The sequence below is a fragment of the Trachypithecus francoisi genome, unplaced genomic scaffold, assembly GCF_009764315.1.
Source record: "Trachypithecus francoisi isolate TF-2019V2 unplaced genomic scaffold, Tfra_2.0 Lachesis_group12, whole genome shotgun sequence".
Classification (NCBI taxonomy): Eukaryota; Metazoa; Chordata; class Mammalia; order Primates; family Cercopithecidae; genus Trachypithecus; species Trachypithecus francoisi.
This window is the reverse complement of record NW_022681457.1, coordinates 6,609,200-6,627,327: the sequence shown is the minus strand read 5'-3', so window position 1 is coordinate 6,627,327 and position 18,128 is coordinate 6,609,200. Positions and strand designations below refer to the sequence as shown.

At 51.8% G+C, this 18,128-nt stretch overlaps 1 protein-coding gene across 2 annotated transcripts; it reads left to right on the top strand.

The window, feature by feature from the left end:
• Positions 1–3,736: 3,736 nt before the first annotated feature.
• SIGLEC10 (sialic acid binding Ig like lectin 10) lies at positions 3,737–11,626 on the top strand. 2 transcript variants are annotated; one of them, XM_033224296.1, is made up of 11 exons: positions 3,737–4,078; positions 4,158–4,541; positions 4,673–4,957; positions 5,281–5,328; positions 5,476–5,745; positions 6,031–6,078; positions 6,208–6,465; positions 6,538–6,822; positions 7,131–7,224; positions 7,817–7,928; positions 10,276–11,626. In XM_033224296.1, the coding sequence occupies exons 1-11, from the start codon at positions 4,042–4,044 to the stop codon at positions 10,549–10,551; spliced, it is 2,097 nt and encodes a 698-aa protein (XP_033080187.1). In that variant the 5' UTR covers positions 3,737–4,041; the 3' UTR covers positions 10,552–11,626. The 2 variants fall into 2 exon arrangements, with proteins under 2 accessions (XP_033080187.1, XP_033080188.1); XM_033224297.1 differs by lacking the exon at positions 6,538–6,822 and having other exon boundaries at positions 3,739–4,078.
• Positions 11,627–18,128: the final 6,502 nt, after the last annotated feature.

The following is an 18,128-nucleotide window of genomic DNA, read 5'->3' as shown; positions in this document are numbered from 1 at the left end:
CCCCTCCGTGTGGAATTATGGACGAAGAGCAGGCGCATAGCCCCTGCTGAATGAAGGAGAGGCGGGTGCGGGGGTTCGGGGGTGGTATTGAGGGAGCTGGTTTTGGAGGGAAGAAGTTCAGGGAAAACTTTGAATTCATTTCAGCATCTTTGTGTCCTTCTCAGGCCAGAAGACAGACTTGAGGCTGACCAGAAACCAGTCCTGGGGCCCCGGGCAGCCTCTCCAGTCTTGTCTGACCAAGGCAGGGAGGGAGGGTTGGGCAGGAAGTGCTGGGAGCAAGTGGGGACGTCGGGAGCTCTGGCCTCGCTAGAGAAGGGGACATGGTGAGGAGGCCACAGAAACCACAGGAACTCAGAAAAGTGAAGAGAGGGGAATGGGAGGGAGCAGCGATGTGGAGCAACCCGCGGGAGGAGGGAGACCCTGTGGCTCTCCTGGCTCCTGTCAGCTGATTCCATGGGTGTGAAATGCTCAAAGGCAGAGGTGGGGCTTGGGCCCAGGCTGGGGGTCCTAGAGATCAGCTCATTAGGGACCCACCTCCACCAGGACCCAGGCACCCTTCCTCCCCGCACTCCTCCCTGGGAGAGGCCCTTTTCTGAGCTCTGTGGAGAGGAAGGTGTGATGTCCCCCAACACAAGAGCTCCCCTGGGGGAAGGAGGCTGGTGTCCTCAGAGAAGGCCCATGTTAGTCACAGGGAAGCAGGGATCAAAGGGAAGGTGGAGCCAGGCGTGGTGGCTCCCCCTGTAATCCCAGCACTTTGGGAGGCCGAGGCGAGAGGGTCACCTGAGATCACGAGTTCGAAACCAGCCTGGCCAACACGGTGAAACCCCGTCTCTACTGAAAATACAAAACTTAGCTGGGCATGGTGGCAGGTGCCTGTAATCCCAGCTACTCGGGAGGCTGACACAGGAGAATCCTTTGAACCCGAGAGGTAGAGGTTGCAGTGAGCTGAGATCATGCCAGTGCACTCCAGCCTGGGTGACAGAGCACAACCCTGTCTCAAAAAAATAATAAAATTTAAAAACATGAAAATTAGCCAGGCGTGGCGGCGGGTGCCTGTAGTCCCAGCTACTCGTCAGCTGTGCCAAGAGAATTGCTTGAACCAGAGAGGCAGAGGTTGCAGTTGGCCTAGATCATGCCACTGCACTCCACCCTGGGCAACAGAGCAACATTCGCTCTCAAAAAAAAAAAAAAAAAAATGGGGGGGAGAGGTGGATATTAGGGTCCAAATTGTGTTCCCCCTCCCCCCACCTATTTTCTGTGTTGAAGTCCCAACCTCCAGTACCTAAGAATGTGGCTGTACATGCAGAGTCTTTAAAGAGATACAGTTGTTCCGCTGTGTTAGTGGGAGATTGGTTCCAGGATCCCCACCCCTTGGATACCAAAATCTATGATGCTCAGCTGCCTTATACAGTCGTGTCTGCATGGGACCTCTGCACATCCTCCCATCTCCAGGTTACTTACCACACCTAATACAGTGTAATGCGGTGTAAATAGTTGTTATGCTGTATTTTTAATTCATGCTGTTTTGTGTGGTTATGTTGGCTTTTCTTGGTTTTGTATTTAAATGCCGTGATGGGCAGGTTGTTGAATTCCAGGATGTGGGACCTGTGCATACTGAGGGCCGATTGAAATGAGGTCACTCATTTGGACTAGAGTGGGCCTAGTCCAATATGACTTGAGTTCTTGTAAGTTCTTATAAGAGCAGGAGTTGAGGAAACAGACACCCACAGGGGAACGGCTGTGTGAGGACACAGGGAGAAGTGGCATCTGCAAGCCAAGCAGAGGCCTCAGAAGGAACCACACCTTGGTTTTGGACGTCAAGCCCCAGAACTGTGGCATCTGCAAGCCAAGCAGAGGCCTCAGAAGGAACCACACCTTGGTTTTGGACGTCTAGCCCCAGAACCGTGAGGAAGTCAGTGTCGTTGTTTCAGCCCCTCTGTCTGGGGCACGCTGTTCTAACAGCTCAAGCGACTGATACAGTGGATGAGGCTGTGGCACACACCTGTAATCCCAGCACTTTGGGAGGCCAAGGCAGGAGGATCGCTGGAGCCCAGGAGTTTGAGACCAGCCTGATCAACATGAAGAAACCCCATCTTTTCTAAAAATACAAAATCAGCCAGGCATGGTGGCGCATGTCTATAGTCCCAGCTACTCGGGAGGCAGAAGCAGGGGAATCACTTGAACCCAGGAGGTGGAGGTTGTGGTGAGCCAAGATCACACCATTGCACTCCAACCTGGGCCACAAGAGGGAAACTCTGTCTCAAAAAACCTCTGTCTCTACAAAAACTACAAAAATAAAAAATTAGCTGGGTGTGGTGGTGTGTGCCTGTAGTCCCGGCTAGTTGCGAGGCTGAGGTGGGAAGATTGCTTGAGCCCAGAAGATTGAGGCTGCAGTGAGCCATGATCACACCACTGCACTCCAGCCTGGGCAGCAGAGCAAGACCTTGTCTCAAAAACAAAGCACAAAAATACCATGGATGAAAGAACCAGGACAGGGCAGGAGGTGGGTCATCTCCAGGAGGCCTCTCCTGACTCCTCCGCCAGGAAGAGCTGACCACTTCCTCCCCAGGTCCCATCCTGAATGTCTGTCCAGCATCTGCGTCATTTAGGGGACCTTCTGAGCTTTCCTGTTTCTAAGAATCTTCATTTACTAACCTGGGGCCCTGGAGCTGACCCACCATGGAGGATTCACCTCCAAGTCTCCCTGAATACCCAAGGTGTGTGGAGGTTGAAGGATGAGTTCTGTGTCTCTGTGTGACCCAAACAGAGTCATTTCAGGAAGATCTCAGTGAGGGGAAAACATCTTGTAGAGTTTACTCCACTCATTGCAAATTCCCCCTTCCCTAGTCTGTTTCCCTCACTCTGCCCCCAACTCCCACCTTTCCTCAAACTCCTCCCATCAGCACTACTTTTGGGCATATGTGTTCTAATCCCAATGGGTGTCCCAGTTGAATGAGAGAGGAGGAAGGGAGATTGGGAAGTGGACTAGGGCCCAGTGGGGGCAGGAGGGTGCTTCTGGGGACCAAGGGTCAGTGAGCTCACCAGGAAGCATGAAGGGATGAGGCTGACACCACCCTAGGGTGGCCAGATTTAGAAAAAAAGAAATTCAACATGCTCAGTTAAATTTGAATTTCAGGCCAGGTGCGGCGGCTCACACCTGTAATCCCAGCACTTTGGGAGGCCAAGGCAGGTGGATCATTTGAGGTCAGGAGTTTGAAACTAGCCTGGCCAACATGGTGAAACCCCATCTCTACTAAAAATACAAAAATTAGCTCGGTGTGGTGGCACGTACCTGTAATCCCAGACTCAGGAGGCTGAGGCAGGAGAATCACTTGGGCCTGGGAGGCAGAGGTTGCAGTGAGCAGAGATCGTGCCACTGTACTGCAGCCTGGGTGACAGAGTGAGATTCTATCTCAAAATAAATAAATAAATAAATAATTTGAATTTCAAATAAACAAATTTGCTTTTTAGTATAAGTATAGCCCATGCAGCATTTGGGACATACTTATACTAAAAAGGAAACAAAACAACAATTTATCTGTGAAAGCTTTAACCAGGCATCCTGCATTTTATCTGACAAGACCAGCATTTTATCTGTCCCTTCCCCTGTACCCACCACCTACACCACCAGTGGCCCAGACAAGGGTAGCTCACTGTGGATTTTTCACTTCTGCTTTTTCAATGACCCAGGGCCCAGAGGGAGAGCCCCTACCCCACTACCCCACCCCCAGCCAGGCCCCCAGGATAGACACAAGCCTGCTCTCTCCTCCTACACAGGGAGCTCTGGAAGGACCAGCTCAACAAGCCCAAGGCCAGGCTGGGCCCCTAGGAGACCCAGAGGACAACTGGGCAAGCTGGGCTGGAGAGTGCAGAGGAAGGAAAAGGAGTTGTGACCTTAGCATCTGAAGCTTATTTCACGCATCAGGCCCCAGGGCTCAGCTTCCGCCCTCAGCTTCCCCTTCTGCCAAGAGCCCTGAGCCACTCACAGCACGACCAGAGAATAGGCCTGACTCAGGCAGGTCCCGTGCCTCCTATGCCGAGATGCTACTGCCGCTGCTGCTGTCCTCGCTGCTGGGCGGTGAGTGGGCCAAGGGCCAGAAAGGACCTGGGGCGGAACTAGGACTGGGGTTGCAGGTTGAGCTTGTGTCTCCCCACAGGGTCCCAGGCTATGGATCTGAGCTTCTGGATACAAGTGCAGGAGTCGGTGACCGTACCGGAGGGCCTGTGTGTCTCTGTGCCCTGCTCTTTCAAGTACCCCTCAAAGGACTGGACAGAGTCTACCCCAGCTTATGGCTACTGGTTCAAAGCAGGGACTGAGACAAGCAAGGGTGCTCCAGTGGCGACAAACGACCAGAGTCGAGAGGTGGAAATGAGCACCCGGGGCCGATTCCAGCTCACTGGGGATCCCGGCAAGGGGAGCTGCTCCTTGGTGATCAGAGATGCGCAGAGGGAGGATGAGGCACGGTACTTCTTTCGGGTGCAGAGAGGAAGATATGTGAGATATAATTTCATGAACGATGAGTTCTTTCTAAAAGTAACAGGTATGGAATGGGATGGGAACCTCTGCCTCTCACACTGGGGAGGGACCCTGGGGACAGGCTATGGGCTGAGCACAGAGGTCTCTCAGGGACCCCTGCAGCATTAGAACCGCCCCACCCCGTCTCTGTCCCAGCCCTGACTCAGAAGCCTGATGTCTACATCCCCGAGACCCTGGAGCCCGGGCAGCCGGTGACGGTCATCTGTGTGTTTAACTGGGCCTTTGAGGAATGTCCATCCCCTTCTTTCTCCTGGACGGGGGCTGCCCTCTCCTCTCAAGGAACCAAACCAACCACCTCCCACTTCTCAGTGCTCAGCTTCACACCCAGTCCCCAGGATCACGACACCGACCTCATCTGCCATGTGGACTTCTCCAGAAAGGGTGTGAGCGCACAGAGGACCGTCCGACTCCGCGTGGCCTGTGAGTGTGGCCTGGGATGCTGGGGCGTGCAGACAGACCCGGTGGGTGCGGGGAGGGGCGGGGAGACAGGGGAGGGGGAGGAGCCCAGCGGGGCAGTGAGCGGCTCCCAGCTCAGAAGCGTCCAGGGAGAGGATGCCGTGGGGTCCCAGGACACTGATGCAGCCCTGGGAGAGGGATGGGAATGGCGTCTGGTCCACACCAGTGAGCCATGGCACTGGTTGGCCACTTGTCTTCCCGGGATAGTCTTTCTTTTCCCTGGGGGAATTTTTCCGGTTGTGGGAACAAACCTCCCTCCCTGTAGCCAGCTCACAATCTTGTTGCAGACGCCCCCAGAGACCTTGTTATCAGCATTTCGCGGGACAACATGTCAGGTACTGAGGGCCGTCGGGCTGGGGCTGGGCCAGTCCTCTTTAGATGAAGAGGCTTCAGGGGATGAGGGGATGTGCTCTTCCCTGTGCCCCTTCTCTCTTCTCTCTTTCTCCCTCCCTCTCTCTCTTTTTTTTTTCCTCCCACTCCAGCCCTGGAGCTCCAGCCCCAGGGAAACATCATATACCTGGAAGCCCAGAAAGGCCAGTTCCTGCGGCTCCTCTGTGCTGCTGACAGCCAGCCCCCCGCCACGCTGAGCTGGGTCCTGCAGGACAGAGTCCTCTCCTTGTCCCACCCCTGGGGCCCCAGACGCCTGGGGCTGGAGCTGCCCGGGGTGAAGGCCGGGGATTCAGGGCGCTACACCTGCCGAGCGGAGAACAGGCTTGGCTCCCAGCAGCGAGCCCTGGACCTCTCTGTGCAGTGTGAGTGTGCCCAGCAGGGGCCTGGAGTCCATCGGGAGGGCAGAACGGGTGGGGATGCAGGGCTGGGCTCAGGGTCCCAGAGCTGAGGGGGCCTAGAGCCCCAGGCCTCAGGGACTGACCTTACCTGTATAGACCCTCATGCAGTTTGCGTCTGGGACTCAGTGGGTGATCCTGCACTGCCCTTCTATCCCACCCACTTCCCCCACCTCAGTCTCCAGGATGCTTCCCTTTACCCAGAGGGAAGCCCCTGGCCCGTCTAGAGCCGGTCCCCTCTCTCCATTTCAGATCCTCCAGACAACCTGAGAGTGATGGTTTCCCAAGCAAATAGGACAGGTAGGAAAGAGGACAGAGGAGCCAGGGCCTCTCGGTGCCGAATTGGGGGCCCAGGCATCTGGAGGGTCCCCACGCAGGGGGGTCCCTGAGCCCTGAGCTGCACGTGAATTCTGCCCCTTCCTTCCCTAGTCCTGGAAAACCTTGGGAACGGCACGTCCCTCCCAGTCCTGGAGGGCCAAAGCCTGCGCCTGGTCTGTGTCACCCACAGCATCCCCCCAGCCAGGCTGAGCTGGACCCAGGGGGGACAGATTCTGAGCCCCTCCCAGCCCTCAGACCCCGGGGTCCTGGAGCTGCCTCGGGTTCAAGTGGAGCAAGAAGGAGAGTTCACCTGCCACGCTCAGCACCCGCTAGGCTCCCAGCACGTCTCTCTCAGCCTCTCCGTGCACTGTGAGTGGGAAAGGGAGGGCACCTGGGTCCCAGGAAGGGGCCCTTGCTGAGTCCTGTCCTCCCTCCCCACAGACCCCCCACAGCTGCTGGGCCCCTCCTGCTCCTGGGAGGCTGAGGGTCTGCATTGCAGCTGCTCCTCCCAAGCCATCCCGGCCCCCTCTCTGCGTTGGTGGCTTGGGGAGGAGCTGCTGGAGGGGAACAGCAGCCAGGACTCCTTTGAGGTCACCCCCAGCTCAGTCGGGCCCTGGGCCAACAGCTCCCTGAGCCTCCATGGAGGGCTCAGCTCCGGCCTCAGGCTCAGCTGTGAGGCCTGGAACGTCCATGGGGCCCAGAGTGGATCCATCCTGCAGCTTCCAGGTTAGAGGGCCTCCTGAAAGCCGAGGTTCTTGGAGGAGAAGCTGAGTGGGGCAAAGAGTAGGGTCCTGTGGTTGAAGCAGGAGCTCGGAGGGACACGGGAGACCCGTGGCATCTGTATGTCGACAGGAAAACACAATGGGAAGTCCTAACACCTGGGCCGGGGTGTGGCAGGGCTTCCTAAAAGTAAACAGAGGGGTTGCAGATACAGTGTCCGCAGTGGAAACTGGAAGCCTGAATGCTGAGTGACGAGTGGGTTTCGTGAGCCCTGCGTGGATGGGAAATGCCCACCTGACCCTCTCCGTGTGCAGATAAGAAGGGACTCATCTCAACGGCATTCTCCAACGGAGCGTTTCTGGGAATTGGCATCACGGCTCTTCTTTTCCTCTGCCTCGCCCTGATCATGTAGGTTAAGAGGAGTAGCGGGGTCTGGGGCCTGGACCAGGAAGAGGGGAGGTGTTGCAGGCCGAAAGAGTGAGGCTCGTGATCATCTCAGTATACCACTGGAGGCTATACAAGTAAACAGCAAACTGTTCTCATAAATGCAGAATGTTGGCAAACCGACAAACTGCGTCTGCTTCCCAGAAGGAATACTGAGGGTGGTCACACCCCAAGCAAAGGGTTGCTTGTAATTAGGCACATCTGAAGCTTGTTAGTAATCATATGAACCTGTGATCAATTAAACAGCTGCTCAGTCGTTACCTCCCTGCTCCCTGCTCTTTCTACCCAATAAATACGAAGGGCTGCAGAGGCTCAGATGGCTGCCCTTGCTCACTAGAAGCAGGGAGCCCTCTTCTTCTTCCCCTGGCCCCTTCCTTTAAAATAGTTTCTTTTGTCTTGAGTTTTCATTTCTACGTTTGTCCTCCTTTCAGTCTCATAATGACGGTCTCAAGTAGTAGTAGTAGTAACTGTCGTAGTGAGGGTCTCAAGTAGTAAACGTGGCAGTCTGTCACAGGGAGGTGCAACAGTGCACAAACAGGTGTGTTCATTTCCTCAGCATGAAGATTCTACCAAAGAGACAGACTCAGGCAGAGACCCCAAGGCCCAGGTTCTCCCGGCACAGCACGATCCTGGATTACATCAATGTGGTCCCGAAGGCCGGCCCCCTGGTGAGTGTCTGGGTCATGCTTCTGCTCTTTCTCTTCTCTAAAGCTGACACCCCACTTTCAGACTTCTGCACCCCTTACGGACATCAAGGTGTGAAAAGTGCCAACGATAGTACTGAATTCAAATCCTGGCTGGCACTTACTAGCTATGAGACCTCAGCCATGTCGCTCAGCCCCTCTGAGCCTTCATTTCTTCCTCTGTCTCCTTTGAGAGTTGGTTTGAGGATTAGAATACATACGCTTTCTCAATAGGTAGCCATTATTCCATTATTACTGCCACCATTGATGTTACTAATCACACTTAACTGCTTAACAATTATGCGTATCATCAGGAGGCTGTACCTCATAGGGATTCAGCACAGGGGGTCTGAAATCAGCCTGCATGGGTTCAAATCCTGCTGTCATCACTGTGTGATGAAATAAGTATCTTCACTTCTCCGTGCCTCAATTTCTTTAGCTGTCTAACATGGAGATAATACTAGCGGCCACCTCCTAGGATGATGCTGGGTGTTAAATATATTGTACTTGTATAATAAAATACACAAAATATCACCTGGCCCCTGGGTAATACTCTGTAAATTCTGGAAATTATTAAGAGATAACATCTTTTGCTGATGACTGCAAAATTTTTATCATCTGGCTCCTTCTGTGAACTGCAGACTGTCTACGCAACATCTCCATGTGGATGTCTAATCAGCACTTCAAACTTAGCCTGTCCAAAACCAATGTGAGATAATTCCCCATTCTGAGCAACATAGTGAGACCTCTCCTCTACAAAACAAATGAAAAATTAGCCGGGTGTGGTAGTGCATGCCTATTGTCCCAGCTACTTGGGAGGCTGAGGTGGGAGGATCTCTTGAACCTTGGAAGTTGGAGGCTGCAGTGAGTCGTGATTATGCCATGGCACTAGTCTGGTTGACAGAGTGAGACCCTCTCTCAAGAAGAAAAAGGATGGGCATGCTGGCTCACACCTGTAATCCCAGCACTTTGGGAGGCTGAGGTGGGTGGATTGCTTGAGCCCAGGAGTTTGAGACCAGCCTGGGCAACATGGTGAAACCCCATCTCTACTAAAAATACAAAAAAATTAGCTGGGCATGGTGGTGGGCACCTGTAATCCCAGCTACTCAGGAGGCTGAGGCAAGAGAATCGCTTGCACCCAGGAGGTGGAGATTGCAGTGAGATCACGCCACTGCACTCCAGCCTGGGCACAAGAGTGAAACTTCATCTAAAAAAAAAAAAAAAGACTAATTCCACCATTTATGCTCCATCTCTATCCCCATCTTAGCCAATAACACCACATTTTCCCAGCCAAGTCCAAAGCTTTAGAATCATGTTTCACTCCTCTCTTCTTATCACCCCACAACCAATCCATCAGCAAATTCCTTTCAAAATACAACCAAGCCAGTTCTCCCTACCCTTCCCTCACTCCCACAGGCCATGCACCAACACCTCTCTCCCGGGCACCACAGGCCCCTTCTGCATGCCTTCTCTGCTTCCATTCTCACCCCCTCCAGCCTGTCTCTCCGTGCATGCATGCTATCCTTTATTTTATTTTTTTATTTTTATTTTATTTTTTGAGATGGGACTTCACTGTTGTTGTCCAGGCTGGAGTGCAGTAGCAAGATCTTGGCTCACTGCAACCTCCGCCTCCTGGTTCAAGCGATTCACCTGCCTCAGCCTCCCGAGTAGCTGGGATTACAGGCAAGCACCACCACACCCCCCTAATTTTTGTATTTTTAGTAGAGATGAGGTCTCACCGTGTTGGTCAGGCTGATCTCCAACTCCTGACTTCAGATGATCCATCCACCTCAGCCTCCCAAAGTGCTGGGATTACAGGTGTGAGACACTGCGACCGGCTATCAATTTTTTTTTTTTGAAACAGAGTTTCTCTCTGTTGTCCAGGCTGGAGTGCAGGGGTGCAATCTCAGCTCACTACGACCTCCACCTCTGAGGTTCAAGTGATTTTCCTGCCTGAGCCTCCTGAGTAGCTGGGGCCACAGGCATGTGTCACCACGCCTGGCTAATTTTTGTATTTGTGGTAGAGACAGGGTTTTGCTATGTTGGCCAGGCTGGTCTTGAACTTCCCTGGATGCCCTATTAAATGGTCATCTCAGCCTTCCTCTCGCTGACTTCTAGAAGGTGCTCAAATTTCTTGATGGCATTTGTCACTTACCAGTCATTGTACTTTTGCTAATTATCGTCTGTTCCTCCTTCCAAGATGGAATACAAGCTCAGCAAGGCAAGGTCAGGGACTTAGTTTCACTCTGTGCTGTAAATCAGTGCCTGACGCGTGGTAAGTGCTCAAATATTTGCTGAATGAATGAATGAAGGATGGTGGTTCTTCCCTCAGGCTCAGAATCGGAATCAGAAAGCCACACCAAGCAGTCCTTCTCGGACCCCTCTTCCACCAGGTGCTCCCTCCCCAGAATCAAAGAAGAATCAGAAAAAGCAGCATCAGTTGCCCAGTTTCCCAGAACCCAAATCATCCACTCAAGCCCCAGAATCCCAGGAGAGCCAAGAGGAGCTCCATTATGCCACGCTCAACTTCCCAGGCATCAGATCCAGGCCCGAGGCCTGGATGCCCAAGGGCACCCAGGCGGATTATGCAGAAGTCAAGTTCCAATGAAGGACTCTTAGGTTTTAGGACTGGGACCTCAGCTAGGAAGGAAGGTGGAGTAAGAAAAAGGTTGAAGATAACAGAGTGCAAAGTTTCTCTTTCTCTCTCTCTCTCTCTCTCTCTCTCTCTCTCAAAAAACATCTGGCCAGGCACGGTGGCTCACACCTGTAATCCCAGCACTTTGGGAGTCCAAGATGGGCTGATCGCCTGAGGTCAGGAGTTCGAGACCAGCCTGGCCAACTTGGTGAAACCCCGTCTCTACTAACAAAAATTAGCTGGACATGGTGGCAGGCGCCTGTAGTCCTACTTACTTGGGAAGTTGAGGCAGGAGAATTGCTTGAACCTTGGAGGCGGAGGTTGCAGTGAGCCAAGATCACGCCATTGCACTCCAGCCTGGGCAACAGAGCTAGACTCCATCTCAACAACAACAACAACAAAATCCTCCAAATGGGCTGGGTGCAGTGGCTCATGCCTGTAATCCCAGCACTTTGGGAGGCTGAGGTGGGTGGATTGCTTGAGCCCAGGAGTTTGGCCTGGGCAACATGGTGAAACCTTGTCTCTACAAAAACGAAACACATCTGGGCTTGGTGATGGGTGCCTGTAGTTCCAGCTGTCAGAGGCATTTGAACCAGAGTAACTCCATCTGGAATAGGAGCTGAATAAAATGAGGCTGAGACCCACTGGGCTGCATTCCCAGACCGTGAAGGCATTCTAAGTCACAGGATGAGACAGGAGGTCGGTACAAGATACAGGTCATGAAGACCTTGCTGATAAAACAGATTGCAGTAAAGAAGCCAATTAAGTCCCACCAAAACCAAGTTGGCCACGAGAGTGACCTCTGGTCGTCCGTCCTCATTGCTGCACTTCTGACAGTGCCATAACAGTTTACAAATGCCATGGCAATGTCAGGAAGTTACCCGATACGTCCTAAAACGGGGAGGAAGGAATAATCTACCCCTTGCTTAGCAAATAATCAAGAAATAACCATAAAAGTGGGCAACCAGCAGCTCTAGGAGCTACTCTTGTCTATGGAGCAGCCATTCTTTTGTTCCTTTACTTTCTTAATAAACTTGCTTTCACTTTACTGCCTTGCCCTGAATTATTTCTTGTGTGAGATCCAAGAACCTTCTCTTGGGGGTCTGGATCAGGACCCCTTTCTTGTAACACAGCTACTCGGGAGGCAGATGCAGGAGGATCACTTGAACCCAGGAAGCTGAGGCTGCAGTGAGCCAAGATCACACCACTGCACTCTATCCTGAGCAACAAAGTGAGACCCTGTCTCAAAAAAAAATAAAACTCCTCCATGGATAGGCCATCTCATCCCAGACCTGGGCATTCGGAACAGCCTGACAAATCTGTCCTGAGTGGCCTTCTCTGAATATGGTGTTCTGAGAAGGTAGGCAAAGATTTGCCTCTGACACACCCCAGCTCCGGTCCAGAGGACTGCTCAGTCTCATGGGTTCTCAGAGGTGGGAGGGCTTTTAAAGATGACTAGATACAGCTGGGCGCAGTGTAATCCCAGCACTTTGGGAGGCTGAGGTGGATGGATCGCTTGAGGCCAGGAGTTTGAGACCAGCCTGGCCAACATGGTGAAACCCCGTCTCTGCTAAAAATACAAAAATTAGCCGGGCGTGGTGGTGCGCAACTGTAGTCCCAGCTACTCCGGAGCCTGAGGCAGGAGACTTGCTTGAACCCAGGAGGCAGAGGTTGCAGTGAGCCGAGATTGTACCAGTGCACTCCAGCCTGGGCAACAGAGCGAGACTCTGTTTTTAAAAAAAAAAAAAAAAGATGACCAGATAGGCTCCTAAGTCACCTCCAGCCTGCTGCCTATTTTCATACCACCTGCAAGCTAGAAATGGTTTTACATTTTAAATGGTTCAGGGGAAAGTCCGAAGAAGACGACTCTTCCATGACCCCTGGGAAGGAGATGAAAATTCAGATTTCAGTGTGGCACCCAGCCATGCTCATTCCTTTACACATTGCAGTTATTCATGCAGAGTTGAGTCGTTAGCCTGCAAAGCCTAAAGTATTTACCATCTGATCCTTTACAGAAGTCGGCTAGATCTTAATCTACATAAACTCATTTGTTTTCACAGAAGAGGAAGCGGGCGCAGAGGTTCATAAAGAGCTCAAGAGTAGCCGTGGCAAAAATGACTAGGTCTGTGACTAGAGGAAGGTTTTCAGGGTGAGGATTGGAAGGGCAGGAGACTGCATGTGGATGGGGTGCTAATGCGCTCTCAGACCCACCAATCTAAATAAGTGCAAACACATGCGGGGGTGGAGGCGGGAATGCTTTGGAAATGGAATGAAGAACAACAAACTTACAACATGCTAAAAATCACACAGTGGCTCACACCACTAATCCCACTACTTTGGGAGGCTGAGTTGGGCAGATCACCTGAGGTCAGGAGTTCAGGAGTTCAAGACCAGCCTGGCCAACATGGTGAAACCCCGTCTCACCTAAAAAATACAAAAATTAGCCAGGTGTGGTGACGGGCACCTGTAATCCCAGCTCCCCGGGAGGCTGAAGCAGGAGAATTGCTTGAACCTGGGAGGTGGAGGTTGCAGTAGCTGAGATTGTCCCATGCACTCCAGCCTGGGTGATAGAGTGAGACTCCATCTCAAAAAATAATAATAAAAAAAATTTTTAAAAAGAAGAAGAAATAGAGCAAAGCTGAGCACTTTGCTGGTCATCTCCTCTGCTGACCTCTGCTCCTCCATGTCTTAATTTAATTTAATGTAACTTAATTTAGGAGAGCTAAGTAATTAAACATGAGGCCAAAGTACATAAGAGAGCGGCAGCCCTTTACTGCAAATATGCACACACTCTCGGGCAAGGTTCTCTGGTCCTCAGGTGTGGGGAGCCAGGGAAGTCGCGCCGGCCCTCTCAGGTAAGGTTCCCCGGTCCACGAATGCGGGCCGAAGAAGTCACCCCGGCTCCTGCCGGCAGCTGACTTTTATGCATTGGTACTGGAAGGGGGAGGGCAGTGGGCGGGATAAGGGTGTGATAGGGGCGTCTCCATAGGCGTGGCCGGGTAAGTTTCGATCTCTTCGGATTGACGTCACCTGGCGCATGCTCAGTTGATCGCATCGTCCCGGGTGCTGGCTGCATTTTCCCGCCTGCGGGAAAGTTGGTGAGGAAGAACCCGGAAGCAACAGGGGCAGTGCCTTCTTGTTTACCTTCCTCCATCTTGTCCCTTCTCCCTCACCCAAACACTCCATAGCCACCCAATGGGTCTTTCTTCGGTAGTTATTGCATAGTTGGTGACATGGCAAGGTGGCCCTCTCTGGTGTGGTTTCCTGGCTGTGTTAAACCCTCCAGATACGGAAAAAAAATAAAAAATAAAAAACTGAGGTGGACATGGTGGCTCACGCCTGTAATCCAGCACACTGTGAGGCCAAGGCAGGCAGATCACTTGAGCTCCGGAGTTTGAGACCAGTCTGGGCAACAGAGCGAGAGCCTGTCTCCACTAAAAATACAAAAATTAGCCGGGTGTGGTGGTGGGTGCCTGTAATCCTCAGCTATTCAGGATTCTGAGGCATGAGAATTGCTTGAACCTGGGAGGCGGAGGCTGCGATGAGCTGAGATCACGTCACTGCACTCTAGCCTGGGCGACAGAGCAAGACTATGTCTCAAAAACAAAACAAACAAACAAACGGAAAACCTGAATTTGCTGCAAGGACCAAAGTTGGCCACCAGACATCAGTATACCCAGGACAATAGCACTACAGACTCATGGTGTAGGATGGGATCACCCAATGCAGCCACCTCATTTTACAGGACTTCAAAGAGGAACAAGGTCTTGCATGTCACACAGCTGAACTGCAGAGGTGGGATTCAAACTCAGGCCCAGGATGGATGAGCACTGCTGGTTACACAGTCTCCTTTAACTAAGCTTAGAGTGGGACAGATGCTGCTGAGGAAGGAGACCACTACTACTCCTGCTGCCCTCCTCCCCCCACCTTGCCTAGTTCACAAGACAGGAGGAGACAGAAAGCAAAAAGCTAGAAAGAAACAAAAGTAAGATAAATAGCCAGACAACCTTGGCACCACCACCTGGCCCTAGGAGTTAAAAAAGGTAATAATAATAACATCAACCCCTGACCTAAACTACTTGTGTTATCTGTAAATTCCAGACATTGTAAGAAAAAAGCATTGTAAAACTTTTTGTTCTGTTAGCTGACGCATGTAGCCCCCAGTCACGTTCCCCACGCTTGCTCAATTTATCACAACCCTTTCACGTGGACCCCTTAAAGTTGTAAGCCTTTAAAAAGGCCAAGAATTTCTTTTTCAGGGAGCTCGACTCTTAAGATGTGAGTCTGCTGACGCTCCCGGCCAAATACAAAACCTCTTCCTTCTTTAATCCAGTGTCTGAGGAGTTTTGTCTGTGGCTCATCCTGCTACACTGCAAGGGCTTGAGAAAAAGGGAACTCCCTACAAGCTGTCCAAAGATTAAGACTCTGCTTCCTTCCTTCTACCACCAAATTCTGCCATGAGGGCAACCCTTGAAGATCTGTTTGACCTGGGAAATTACAAGATTGCATTGCTAAGGCACCAGGTTTGACCAGGAGTCAGTAACTTTGAAATGTGTGTGTTAAGGTCCTGACTTCTGCAATAGTGACTTGGGACTAGGAGGGAGGGCATTGTTATCCAGTACTCTTGGGGAAAGGCAATGTTGTGCAAAGAAAAACAACAACAGAAAGAAAGAGAAAGAGAGAAAGAGAGGAAGGGGGGAGGGAGGGAGGAAGAAAGGAAGGAAGGAAGGAGGAAGGGGGGAGGGAGGGAAGGAAGGAAGGAAGGAAGGGGGGAGGGAGGGAAGGAAGGAGGGAGGGAGGGAAGGAAGGAAGGAAGGAAGGGGGGAGGGAGGGAAGGAAGGAAGGAAGGAAGGGGGGAGGGAGGGAAGGAAGGAAGGAAGGGGGGGGGAGGGAGGAAGGAAGGAGAAGGGGGGAGGGAGGGAAGGAAGGAAGGAAGGGGGGAGGGAGGGAAGGAAGGAAGGAAGGAAGGGGGGAGGGAGGGAAGGAAGGAAGGAAGGGGGGAGGGAGGGAAGGAAGGAAGGAGGAAGGGGGGAGGGAGGAAGGAAGGAAGGAAGGGGGGGAGGGAGGAAGGAAGGAAGGAAGGAAGGGGGGAGAGGGAAGGAAGAAGGAAGGGGGGGAGGGGGGAAGGAAGGGAGGGGGGAGGGAGGGAGGAAGGAAGGAAGGGGGAAGGAAGGGGGGAGGGAGGAAGGAAGGAGGAAGGAAGGGGGAGGGAGGAAGGAAGGAAGGAAGGAAGGGGGGAAGGAGGGAAGGAAGGGGGGAGGGAGGAAGGAAGGAATGAAGGAAGGGGGGAAAGCAGGGGGAAGGAGGAAGGAAGGAAGGAAGGAAGGAACCCACCCACCCACCAGGCTTGGAGTCAGAAAACCCAAGGGGAACTTTCTGTATTGCCAAATATTCTTTTTAACCAGTCAATTGGGACATTAACTCCAGGAAGTATGAATATAAAATTGCTCTATTTTTTCTGATCACTGATTCAATGATGCTCGTTTGTTTTTTGAGACAAGAGTCTTGCTCTGTTGCCCAGGCTGGAGTGCAGTGGTGCGATCTTGGCTCACTGCAAACTCTGCCTCCTGGGTTCAAGCGATTCCCATGCCTCAACCTTCCGAGTAGCTGGGATTACAGGTATGCGTGCCACCACACCCAGCTAATTTTTGTATATTTTTCCTAGTAAAGACGGGGTTTCGCTATGTTCACCAGGCTGGTCTCCAGCTCCTGACTGCAACTGATTCACTCGCCTCAGCCTCCCAAAGTGCTGGGATTACAGGTGTGAGTCACCGTGCCCGGCCTCCTCTGTTTCTTGATATAAGAGTTGGGTCCCCTGCTTCTCCCATGCCTTCTCCAATTCCACCATTGGCAGACACCCATGCAGCCTGTACTGCTTTCTTGGGTGACATATCACCTAGATTGGAAGCCTAGCTACCCTCCCTTGTGTCATCCACCCCCTGCTATAGACAAAATGTATGTGTCCTTCCAAAATCTAGGTTGAAGTCCTAACCCCCAATGTAATGATATTTGAAGTCAAGACTTTTGGAAGGTGACTAGGTCATGAGGGTGGAGCCCCATGAATGGGATTAGTGCCCTTAATAAAACACCCCAGAGAGCTGTCCCTCCCACCATGTGAGGACACAACAGAAGGCACCATCTGTAAACCAGGAAGGAATCCCCATCAGACACTGAGTCTGCTGACACCTTGATCTTGGACTTCCCAGCCTCTAGACTATGAGAAAAAAATTTTCATTGTTTACAACCCACCCAACCTATGGTATTTTTGTTATAGTAGCTAGAAAGGACTCAGAAACCCACACATCCTAACCATGCTGGACTGGGGAGTACAGGCTACACTGCCCTAAGCCTAAGCCCCTCATTGCCTCCAGCTTTTCCTCTCTAATGCTCCTCGCCCCTGCACAGGGAGATGCAGGGCACAGCAAGAAGTTGGCTGCCCACACAGACACCCAATGGGGAGATAGCATGTTGATTCCTCCCATTCTATCAGGAAACCCAAGTCTTTCCTAGACATTTTATTGGAGCACCCTCTCCTACCCAGAACCCTGGTAAATGTGAAGAGTTCAGGGAGAGGATGATGAAGCATCTCACCAAAGACTTCTCACCTGTCCAACAGCCAGCTGGCAGCTTTGCTTTTTGGGGAAACTAGGCAGAGAGAAGCTTTCTGACCCCATTATTGGCTGCCTCTTAAACCATTTAAAAGGCAACAGAAAAAGTCCTCTTCAGGGCAGGGCACAGTGGCTCACACCTGTAATCCCAGGACTTTGGGAGGCGAAGGTGGGTGGATCGCTTGAGGTCAGGAGTTTGAGACCAGCCTGGCTACATGGCAAAACCCCCTCTGTAATAAAATTACAAAAATTAGCTGGGTGTGGTGGTGGGTGCCTGTAATCCCAGCTACTTGGGAGGCTGAGGCAGGAGAATTGCTTGAACCTGGGAGGTGGGTGTTGCAGTGAGCCAGATCACACCACTGCACGCCAGCCTGGGCAACAGAGTGAGACTCCATCTCAAAAGAAAAAAAAAGAAAAAGAAAGAGAGAGAAAGAGAGAGAAGAGAGAGAGAGAGAAAGAGAGAGAAGAGAGAGAAAGAAAGAAAGAAAGAAAGAAAGAAAGAAAGAAAGAAGAAATGTCCTATTCAACACCTGCTAATGAGGAAGACTTTGGTATAAGTTATACAAAAAAGGTCATCTTTATTAAATGAGTCATACCCCCACCCTCAAGTTTTAGCAGCAAAATGGCTTGCAGAGTTTCTGCCATGGTTTGAATGCGTGTGTCCCTCCAAAATTCATGTTGCAACTTAATCTCCAATGCAATAATATGAAGAGACAGGGCCTTTAAGAGGTGATTTTGTCATGAGGACTCCTCCCTCATGAATGGGATTAAAGACTATAAAAGAGGCTTCACGCAGTGTTGGCCCTTTATTGCCCTCCCCCCTTCCATAACAGAGGCACACCTTGGAAGCAGAGATCAGGCCCTCACCAGATACTGAACCTGCTGGTGGTGCCTTGATCTTAGACTTCACAGCCTCCAGAACCATGAGAAATACTTTTTTTA

Bases quoted from the DNA above. Each gene is read 5' to 3' on its own strand.
- SIGLEC10 (XM_033224296.1), top strand. From the start codon at position 4,042: ATGCTACTGCCGCTGCTGCTGTCCTCGCTGCTGGGCG. The intron at 6,466-6,537 runs GTGAGTGGGAAA...CCCTCCCCACAG, and splicing joins TCTCAGCCTCTCCGTGCACT to ACCCCCCACAGCTGCTGGGC. The intron at 6,823-7,130 runs GTTAGAGGGCCT...CTCCGTGTGCAG, and splicing joins ATCCATCCTGCAGCTTCCAG to ATAAGAAGGGACTCATCTCA.